Here is an 11,125-nt window from a genome sequence, read left to right as displayed (position 1 = left end):
CCCGCAGGAGATTGACAGCTGGGCTCCCAGGTTGCCATGGGGATAGGCAAATGAGGGCGGACGGGCTGGGGTTCCGATTGGCCTGGGGGCTGTTACCCCCGCCCGGGGAGGCGGGCTCGGGCACTGCGCTGTATAAAAGGGCTGAGTGCTGTCTTCAGCGTTTCAATCTTGTTGAGGAGGGGGTGGGGGGGGACGCTGGGGCGGGCCGGGACGGGCCGCGCCGCGCCGCTTAGGAAACCGTGGGAAGAGGGGAAGAGGAGGAGGTGGGAGCAGCGGCGGCAGCAGCAATTGCTGCGAGAGCAAAAAACAGCGATCGCAACCGACCGAGGACAGAAAGGCGGTGGGGCCGCGGGAGGGCACTCGCTCCGGGAGCCCCGTGCGTGCCGGGCCCGGGTGACTTTCTCAGCGAAGGCGCACGGGAAGCAGGCGCCGACCAGGACCTCCAAAGAGTTTCCTGGCGGAGGCGAGGCAGTGGGGGCCTCCCAGCACTTCAGTGAGTTCTCTCCGCCAAACTTTTCTGCCTTCCCCCTCCAAAGCCGGCGTACACCCCTCCTCCCTTGCGGGAAGGTGTTCTGCTCTGCTCCCCTCTCTCGCCACCGCCGCCGCCCCAACCTCAGCTGCCCACCGCAGGCAGGACCAGGACTTATACGCTTCGCGCCCCCTCGGGGGAAGCCTGCAGGAGGTGGGGGCGTGCCCAGACCCCCGATTTAACTAGTGTAGTGAGTGGGGGGGGAGAGGCCCGGCGGCCCCCCCCATCATCCCCGCCCCCAGTTCTCGCCCGTGACCCCACCCTGCCCGCCCCGTCGGGGGTGACATCGTCCTCCCCGCTGCCCTTGAGCTGTCAGGGCGCGGGGGGCGGGCCGGGGCAGGGCCTTCCTGAGATGGCCTCGGAGCTGGCGATGGGCGGCGAGCTGCCCAGCAGTCCCCTGGCCATCGAATACGTGAACGACTTCGACCTGATGAAGTTCGAAGTGAAGAAGGAGCCCCCCGAAGCTGAGCGCTTCTGCCACCGCCTTCCCCCAGGCTCACTCTCCTCCACGCCACTCAGCACCCCCTGCTCCTCGGTCCCTTCTTCGCCCAGCTTCTGTGCCCCAAGCCCAGGCACCGGCGGAGGCGGCGGCGGAGGAGGAGGAGGAGGCGGCGGAGGAGGAGCGCCCACAGGGGGGCCCCCCGGGCCGCCGAGCGGGGGCCCCACAACTGTCGGGGCTGTGGCTGGCAAGCCCCAGTTGGAGGACCTGTACTGGATGAGCGGCTACCAGCACCACCTCAACCCCGAGGCGCTCAACCTGACCCCGGAGGACGCAGTGGAGGCGCTCATCGGCAGCGGCCACCACGGCGGCCACCACTCGGCCTCGGCCTACGAGACCTTCCGGGCTCAGGGTTTTCCGGGCGGCGGCGGGGGTGCTGGGGAGGAGCTGGGGCCTGGCCACCACCACAGTGGCCACCACGCAGCTCACCACCATCACCATCACCCGGGCCACCACCATCACCATGGCGTGGGCCACAGTCACGGCCACCACGTGCGCCTGGAGGAGCGTTTCTCCGACGACCAGCTGGTGTCCATGTCTGTGCGCGAGCTGAACCGACAGCTGCGCGGCTTCAGCAAGGAGGAGGTGATCCGCCTGAAACAGAAGCGGCGGACCCTGAAGAACCGTGGCTACGCGCAGTCCTGCCGCTATAAGCGGGTGCAGCAGCGGCACATCTTGGAGAGCGAGAAGTGCCAGCTGCAGAGCCAGGTGGAGCAGCTGAAGCTGGAGGTGGGCCGGCTGGCCAAAGAGCGGGACCTGTACCGGGAGAAATACGAGAAGCTGGCGGGCCGAGGAGGTCCTGGGGCAGGGGCTGGAGCCGGGGGGCCCGGGGCAGCGGCCGGAGGAGCCGGCAGCGGCAACGCAGGCTTCCCCAGAGAGCCCTCCCCGCCCCAGGCCGCCCCCGGGGCAGCCAAAGGGGCAGCTGATTACTTCCTGTGAGCTTTGCCCCTCGCCGGGGCCGGGGCCGCGGCTGGGGCTCCGGGCAGGCTTCGGGGAGCTAGCGGAGGAGCGGCCAAAGCGGGGATTCTGCCCCTCTCCTCTCTTACCAGCGCTCCTGCTGCCTCTGCCTCTGCCGAGGCGTTGGAGGCTCTGCCCGAGAACCCGGCCCAAAGGCGCTGTGAACTTTGTAAATTTCCAGAAGCCCTGGAGGGAGGGGATTTCCTTGACGGGGAGAGTGTCTGCAGCCCCCGAACTCTGGGGGCAACTTCACACTCCGGAGTCTTAACTTGGGACTGGGCTGGGAGGGATCGGGGGTCATAGCGGAGCTAATGAGGGAAGAAGCGGCCCTGGGGAGGTCACCTCTCCACTAAACTTTTCTTAAGACTTTGTAAAGCAGTGGCCCCAGCGGCTCTCCAGGCGGCTCGGAACTGCTGTTCCCTTGTCACCTCCCACCCCGCCGGGCCTCCCTGCATGCGGGCCATGTATGGACTCGGGGGGCTCCTTGCTCGGGCCTGAGGCGCATTCCCTCTCCAGCACTTTGGCGCCTTTCGGGTTTTGCATCCTTTTAATTCTACCCCGATCTCCAGAACCCAACTCTGCACACAGAAAAGTCTTAAAGGGCCGAGTCAGGGCACAAGTTCTGTAGGCCTGAGCGGCCCCAGGCCCCTAACCCCGGGCGGTCACTTCAGTCTCCAACTCCAGGGCCCGCGGGCATCCGGCCTAGCCGCCCTAGTAGAGTGCCGCCCCTCCCCGCCCTTTCCCCTGGCCCGGTCCAGGACTCCCTCCAGGCTCAGAGCTGGAAGTGTGGGTGAAAGGGGACTTTGCTTGCTCGGACTCTGTTCCCTCCGGTCCCTTCGGCTAAGATGGTGCTGACCACGGGAATAATGTTTGTTATTATTGCTACTACTATCATTAGTAATTATTATTAATCTTATTGCTATGAGGATGGAGAACGGTTATTTTAAACAGGAAACTTGAGCCAGATTTAACTTATTTAAAGGAGGCCACTTGTACATATGTAGAATTTAGGTTTGGAGGGCTCAGCTCTCGTCCTTTGCGCTCTCTCTCTCTGTCTCTCTCTCTCTGTCTCTCTCTCTCTCCCCGCCCCTGTCTGTCTCAGTCTCTGCTTTTCACTCCATCTCTGTCTCCTTCTCCGCCTGTCTCTTTTCTTTCTTCTATTTGTTCCTTCTCTGTTCCTTCGTCTCTTTTCCCTCTTAATTCAATTCAATTTCACTCCCCCTCCCTCTCTCTCCTTTTCTATTTTGCTTGATGATTTTAAAAACAAAAACTGGAGGTAAAAAATTCCCCCCCACCCCCAAGCTCTGAGTCTTAACCCCAAAGTTTCTGTCCCAGCATGTGCGAGACCACTGAGTGAGCAGCTGCCTGCCGTCTGCCCCCGAACCGCGGGACGCCTGCTGGCCCTCCCTCTCAGCCGCCCGTCGTAGGGCGGCTACCCTGCCAGCCGGTCCCCAACGCGGGTCCCAGAGCTGCCGGCTGCCCTCCCACTGCTATTGGCGTTTTTTGTTTTGTTTTGTTTTATTTTTTTAAAGATTTAAACCAAGAGAAAGTATCTATGCTGTTTAATCATACTACTACTATTACTGCTACTCTGGGGGGTGGGGTGGGTCGAGGGTGGGGGGCAAAGGAAGCCCGTGCAGGTGGAATGGAGACAAACTCCAGCTGGCGGCCTGCGGCGGTGGCCGGAGCAGGCGGACTTGGGCCGCGGGCTGTCATTTCTCTATGCACCAGATTGTATTTATTATTCCCTGGGGAAACGAATCCTTTTTTGCCCTGGAAGAGGAGTGAAAGGACAGGACGCACAGGGTTTCTAGCAAACCCAGAATTGACAAGCCGAGAAGGAAATGAGGCCCAGGCCGCGAGGATTTTTTTTTTGTACCTTTTAATTTAAACTGCTTTGTGTTTCGTTTGTGTTTTTGTTTATTTTTATTTTTTGTTGTTATTGTTTTGAAAGCCTGATGGCCTTTGGAGGTTGAGGTGGGCCTCGAGGCCGAGTGCAAAAGGAGGTGCGCCCAGCCTGGAGAGCCTGGCCCACGATATCCCCGCGATCCCTGTGGCCTCCAGGTCTGGCCGGGCCCCTGGCCCTTTCTTTTGTCCTTTAGTTGGAGTCCCTAGGCATGGCCCAGCTTCTAGGGCCCGGGGAGTGGCCCCTCCTCCCCAAGCGTGGGGCTGACTTTTTCCTTTCCTTTCCTTTATTTTATTTTTTCCATTTGCTACGAAAACTGAGGAAAGAGAAAAACGAATAAACCTGTTGAGATGGAAGCGCCGCTGTCGCCTCCGCTGCTCTGTTTGAGGGGGGCTGAGTCTGAGTCGTGTTTCTCTCTGGGGTTAGCTTGGGGAGAGGGTGTGGAGGATGGTCAGAGGAAGGGAAATGGGGAGTCTCGGAGGCCCAGAAGGGACCAAGGCTACTGGGAGAAAAGCCCTGCGAGAAAGGGTTGCGGTCGTGGCCAGGGCAAGAGGCACTCGGGGCGGGGCAGGGCAAGGGTTGGGGCTGAAACTGACCAGGCCTTGGAGAGAAAAGAGCTATTTGGGCTGCCCTGCCCACGCCCGGCCAGGTCAGCTGCCCTTTGGTCGCTTTGGATTGATGGTCGTTGGGAGTTTGCTAGGGGGAAGGAGGGTGTGTTTTTGTTTGTTTTTGTTTTTCCTAATCTCAAAACGAAGCCTCAAAATCAAACAGGAATTAGACGGGAAAGTATCGAGGTTAGGGTTGGTAATTGGAATCCGTCTATCTCCCGCTTCTTCCGATGGAACTGTAGCTTGTGTGGGAAACGCCTTCCCTGCGGAAAGTGTCCAAGTGCGGTCCGGGTTTCCCCGAGGCCCAGGTGGGGACACTGAGAATCCCTGACCCGGATGGGGCAAGGTGACGGAAGGAGGGAATGTTGAGCCCCAGGGACACTAGGCTGTGAGAGGACAGAGTCGGAAGTGTCATTCCCGGACTAGTTAAAACTGGCCCCTTTATGTAAAGTGATGGGAATCTATGGTGGAGCGTGTTTTATCCTCCTTACCCGAACGTGTGTGTGTGTGTGTGTGTGTGGTATGTGTACTGTTTCTGTATTGAGGATTTGTGGCTGTAGCATTTGGAACCCTAGAGAGCTCCCAGCCCCGACGGTCCGAATGATGGTCATTTCCAGGGACCTCGGAGCATGTGTGAGCACGGCTTCCTCAGCTTGGTCCTCCGATCCTATCCAATCTTTAACAGAGGAAAGCCAACATTTCTACACTTTGCAGGCCTGCGTCGGTGGCTTCCTTTGCACTCTGAGTTGTGACTTTGGGCTGTGTGGGGTTTGTGTGTGTGTGTGTGTGTTGTTTTGTTTTTGTATTTTTTAAATCAGAGAGACCCAAAGAAAAAAAGGCCCTTCCCTTCTGCTCCCTGTTCTCCTCTGCCTACTCCCTAATTCATCTGGCTACTCCGTGCTCATCCCAGCTCCCTTACATGTAGTAGGTACTTAGTAGGGTTTTGGTCAACTAATTTAAAGATGCTGCAGCATTCTTGATTTTCTTCGTCCTTAGGCGTGGGTGATGGGGGTACAAATCCTAAACATAAATGCCTGGGTGGTTATCATCAGCTGCAGCCCAGAGGGAGGACTCTGAGACTTGATCAGGAAGTGTTGCTACCTCCCTGCGGCAGTAAGAGACAGAAGGGACCAAAGGGGAATTTGCCAGAGCTGGGGGGCGGGGTGGGGAGGGGGATGGAAAGTAGACTTTGGGATCGGGTGCAATATTGAGAAAGAAACAAAACCGAGAGACAGGGAAGGCTGGGAGTGTGGGTAGGGAAGGGTATTCCTTCCCCAGAATCAAAATCTTTTCTGCTGTCGAATGAGCAGTTCGAAGACACCAGTTTTGACGCAAGAGCTAGTAGTGAAGCAGCCCAGAGGGCCTCCATTTGTGTGATTCCTTAGTCTCGGCCATTGCGGGCGAGAAGCTTGCTTCTCCCCCAACCACTCCAGCAGCCCGGAGCCCAGAACTAGGAGCAGGAAATATCAGACACCGTGATTTCTGCTGGCACAGCTGCTCTGGAGCTGGAGTCGAAGGCAGCATTTCTTTCTGCAGAAAAATTGGAGGGATCAGCCTTGGCTAGGTGCAGGGAGTGGGAGGCTGTGGCTAGGTGAGCTACTCCTCTTATCTTGTTTCCTTGAAGGAAAGAAAAAAGACCTGGTGTGGTGGCTGCTACCCTGACTCTGGAAGTATTTATTTTCTTTTCAGTGGAAGGTCCATGGCTGACATACAGTCCCTTTTCCTGCTTGTTCACTGACCTGAGCTGCAGTGGGATGTGGTTCAAATCTTATTCCTCCAGATCATTTTATCATCTGGTTCCAGTTTTTCCCCTTCAGAGAGGAAGAAAGGCATTGTCACATTTGTGTAGGACTTTTAAGGTTTATTGAGACCAGTGAGACTTTGAGCCTCAGTTTCCTCATCTGTAAAAGGTGGATAATATCTGTAGCAAACCTTCAAGTTGTTTTTCAGCTATTATTATTTATTAACATCTACATTTTATGGATGAGGAAACTGAATCTTTGAGAGGTTAAGCATTTTGCACGTTATTACACAGAAACTTGTTTGGGAACGAAGGAAGACCTCAGATGGAACTGGATCTGGAGGTGTGTCCTTTCTTGCCTGGGGGCATTGCCTTTTCCTGAGGGAGGTGTATAAATCTTAGAGTCCTCGGGTTTGGGAATCTTATCTTTCCAGAGTCTCCAGACTCTTTTCTCATCATATGGAAAGTGGAATGGATACCTCTCCTAGCACTTTGGTCCATGGAAGGGGAAGGAGGGTTTCATTATTGTGCTCTGCAGCCAGTTGAAACCTGAAATGGTAGGGGTAATGGAGGGATGACTTTCTGCCATCTGAAGAAGGATGCCATTTGAAGTAGGGAATCTGGATCTAGTTGTCTCTGACCCCGTTTTCTCCCTCAGCCCCTTTACCCAGTGAGAAGCCCAGATAACCTGAAATCTGATCCCAGGTCATTGACTTTGGAATGAACCTGATGATGAGGGCAAAGGAAAATGATAAATCAGAATAGGAAAGAAAGCTGGCTCTTCCCTTTTTGCCCTGAATGACAGCTCTAGGGAGAGGAAATTCCCCATTTCTATGCTTTTTTTTAAAGCTTTCCAGGTGCCAGCCCTATGAGGAAAATACTCATGAAGATGCAGGCCCTAAGAGCCCATAGTCAGGGTCATTGACAAGTATCAAAGCCAGGATCTGAATTCAGGTCTCCTGAGTCCAAAACCAGCAGAAGCTCTAAACTTGGGACAAAGAGGAAATCACCATCTGGTGACCCATGTCATGTGGTGGAAAGAGCACAGGTTTGGAGCCAAGAGCCCTGGCTTCCTTCCCTTCCACTTGGATGACCTTGGGCAGGATGTCTCACCTCTGGGCGTCAACGCCTTCATCTGCAAAATGAAGATCCGCCAAACAAGAGAATGGCCATAAAGCACTTTGGAAACCTCAAAACACTACATAAAAGGCCACTTCTTATGACTTTAGGATGACAAGGACCCTTCGTAACTTCGTGGTCTTAGCTGCCCTCAGCTCAGAGAGATTAAATGACTTACTTTGTCGATGATCAGATATCTTGGAAGTATAAGAGGCAGGCTCTAAGCTCAGGCCTTCTTTGTCCAGTTCTCTAGCCTTGATGCCTCAATACAAATGAATATTAGTGATATTTATTCATAATTACTAACAAATGGATAATAATAAATAAGGGCATTAGGCTAGATGGGCTCTCCGTCTCCTTCTGGCTCTCAATCCAATGGCACCTCCCAGCAGGAACTGTCTGTCCCCAGATACTCTCACCCCAAATGATATCTCCAACTCTACTTCTTTATAGATAGTAATACTAACAGCTGGTATTTATACAGTGGTTTATCGATTACATTACATTTGGTCCTCCTAGCAGCCCTGTGAGTTAAGGAGAATGGGTATTATTTTCCCCATGGTATAGAGATCCAAACCTGCTTCTCTTGGAGTATAAATTCAAAACTCCTTCTACTTCATTGCTCTCCACTGCAGAGTTGACAGTCCGGGTTCTCAGAACTTAGAGATGGAATGGACGTTAAAGAATATAGTCCAAACTCCTTATTTTACAGATGAGTAAACTGAGCTTCCTACCTCCTGCCCTACTCCCAGCTGAAGGCAAGTCAGCTTAGATCTAAGGACAAGCTGTAGGATGGCACCTTGCTGATTTCTCTGATCATCTACACATGGCCTGAAGCCCCTGGTCCTTGGTTAGCTTCTCAGGAGCACTTAGCAGCTCATTCTGGCCATGAGCTAAGGCTTCCAGGCTCAATGTTTCCTCTGTTCTGGGGTGACCCCTCAGCTTACTATCTTCCTTCCTACTGTGTCCACTTTCCCTTAGAGGTTCTGAGCTTGAGCATAGCCAGCCTGGAAAGTTCTGAGAGCCTTAGGGGGTGTGTGTGTGTGTGTGTGTGTGTGTGTGTGTGTGTGTGTGGTGGATAAGATGGGACTAATCAGAGCCAGACTGGGTGTTTCTGTGTGTGAGTGGCCAGCTGGGATCCTAGGTTCCCAAAGTACCATCCCAAAGGAAGCCCCCTGGTGGGGGTAGAGGGTACATTTTGAGAATCATTGGCACACTGGGAGGCTGGTTGTCTCTCCTACAGAAGGAAGAATGTGAGTCCAGTAGAGGCCACAGTGCAGAGAATCCCTGGTCTAGAGACCAAGCGATAGATAAATTACCCTCAGGACTCCAAATCTATCCATGATGGAGTGAGGGAGTGCTGAAAGGGGAGGAAAGATTTCCAGAAAAACTCCTGTACAACCTCAGAGCATAGGGTTTGGAGCTGGAAGGGTTCTCAGAGATAATATAGTCCATTCTTTCATTTTACAGATGGGAAAACTGAGTCCCAGGGAAGGGAAGGGACTTGTCCAAGGTCATACAGCTAGGAAATGGCAGAGCTGGGATTTAAAGCTTTGTTCTTTGACTCTTCCACTATAACTTCCCAGGAGCTGTGGAGAAGGTAGAAGCCCTGCCCTCATGTGGTTGGGGTATGTCACCAGATGTGTGTGTTTATGTCTCAGGGATTTTCTGTGGGCCTTTTTTTCTTCATGTCTTACTGATTTTTTAAAAATAAATATTACTTCCCAATGGCCAGCTCCACACAAAATAGAATCCTCCCTTGTAAACAAGTACAGTGAAATAAAATAAACCATCATATTAACTGTATCTGACCAGGCATGCCTCATTCCATACCTTTCTACCCAGAGGAAGAGGGAGGCATGTTCCGCGCTTGGTCCTCTGGAGCCCAGGTTGGTTATTGATCTGAATCTTGCATCAGTTCAAACATCTTCTCTAATTTCTTTGAGTAGCTCATATTTGCCATTTCTTATAGTGCATTAAAATTCCACCAAGATAATAGCTAACATTTATATAATGCTTACTACATGCCAGGTACCATGCAAAGCACATTGCAATGGTTACCTCATTTGATACAACAAACCTGGGAGGTAGGTGCTATTATCCCCATTTTATAGATAAGGAAATTAAGGCAAATGGAAGTCAAGTGACTTGCTCAGGGTCATGAAGCTAGTAAATGTCTGAAGTCAGATTTGAGCTCAGATCTTTCTCCAAGCCCAGAGCTCTATCCACTGCACAACCTAGCTACTCTATTACATTCATACACAATTTGTTTAGCTAATCATTGGACATCCAATCACTTGGTTTCCTTTTTTTTTTTTTTTTTGCAACCACAAAAAGGGCTGCTATAAATATTTTGGTATACATACACTGTTGCCTCTGTCTTTCACCCTTTCAGATGTGTGCCTAGTATTAGTACTACTATAATTCCAAATTATTTTCCAGAGCGGTTGTATGACTTCACAGTTCCATCACCAAGCATGTGTATGTTGTATGTGTTTTATTCAAATTTGATTTCACGTTTGAGGAATTCGATAGGGGATGTGTATGTGTGTTTGCATGCTTTTTCCTTTGGGAGCTATTTGAGTGGCTATCTGAGGGAAGCTATAGAGCAGGGTGGGAGTGTGTCTGTGCCTGAGGAGATGTAATGTTGGGATTCTGTGGGGTTTGTGTGGTATTTTTTGGCAGGATGTCTCTCTGTGGGATGTGTCTGTAGGATAAAGGATTAGGGCTAAAAGGGAAAATATTTGGAAGGCTGTATCTATGTGGGGATTATTTGGGATGGATTTCTCTCTATTGAGTCTAGGGCTGAGCTGTGCAATTTTGTGGTTCTAGAAAAGGGATAGGAACCCTAGAGTCCTTTTTCTCCTTCATTGTTTCCCAGTATGACAGGTATTGGGGGTGTGGGGATGAAAGTGTTGTTGCCTGCATTGGAACAGATTGAGTTGGTGAAATAGGAAGAAAACCCCCTCCCCCTCCCCCCATACACATACTCTGTCACTTCCTCCCCACAAGCGGGGGCCAGTGCACAGCTCACATATTACATGACTATATGGACGAGAAGGACTCTAAGCTGTTGTCCTCTTTCCAGTCTAAGGATTCAGTTGTTATGGGGAAGTGAGTGGGGTGTCTTCTGACTAAAAGTTCAAGTCTTGCCCAAGAGATGGAGCCCATTCCTAGGGACAGTAGACATCCAAGCATTCAGATGTGGAGTTTGCCTGGGATCCATTCCTCCTTCCCTTGCCTATCTCCCATGGAGCCTGAAAGGAAGCACCTTATTCTCCCATCCCCAATGCCCTTGTCATCCTCTTAGGTTTAAGCTGGCCCCTCGTCACTTAGCTCCACTCTGCATTCCTGGGTACTATCTCCCCAGTTTCTTCTACCCTATAGTACCTTGGCCCACTCACCCACCTACCTATCCCTGGGCTAGTTTTCCTCCTCTTTGCTTGGTTTGGGGTAGCCTGGCCCAAGCCTAAAACCTCTACTGGTTATCTCCTTGTGAGCACGAAGGCCTCTCTCCTCCACCACCCCCACCCCCACCTGAGCTCAGAGGTCATGCAGATGTGTAAGGACCTGAGAAGCAGCTCCCTCCCAAAATCCTTGGTCCTCACTTGCCTCCAGGACAGTTCTGGGGGTGAGTCCAATGTGGCCAAGGGTGACCATCAAGTCTCAAGCCCCAAGACAAGAGTTGACTGTGTAAATGTGTATAGGAGATTGTAGGAATACATTTTAGTTCCCCTTGCCCTGGGCAAATAACTATAAAATTCCA

At 52.5% G+C, this 11,125-nt stretch overlaps 1 protein-coding gene across 1 annotated transcript; it reads left to right on the top strand.

Annotated features, from left to right (window-relative positions):
- The first annotated feature begins 219 nt into the window (after window positions 1–219).
- On the top strand, window positions 220–2,058 carry MAFA (MAF bZIP transcription factor A). Its single transcript, XM_027859819.1, has one exon. It carries the CDS (start codon window positions 882–884, stop codon window positions 1,965–1,967), a length of 1,086 nt encoding a protein of 361 aa, XP_027715620.1. The 5' UTR covers window positions 220–881; the 3' UTR covers window positions 1,968–2,058.
- The last annotated feature ends 9,067 nt before the right edge of the window (window positions 2,059–11,125 follow it).

Source organism: Vombatus ursinus, unplaced genomic scaffold (genome assembly GCF_900497805.2).
Source record: "Vombatus ursinus unplaced genomic scaffold, bare-nosed wombat genome assembly UNPS02014173.1, whole genome shotgun sequence".
NCBI classification, from domain to species: Eukaryota; Metazoa; Chordata; class Mammalia; order Diprotodontia; family Vombatidae; genus Vombatus; species Vombatus ursinus.
The sequence above is the reverse complement of the archived record's forward strand: the minus strand, read 5'-3'. Positions and strand labels throughout refer to the sequence as shown.

Bases quoted from the DNA above. Each gene is read 5' to 3' on its own strand.
- MAFA (XM_027859819.1), top strand. From the start codon at position 882: ATGGCCTCGGAGCTGGCGATGGGCGGCGAGCTGCCCAGCAGTCCCCTG.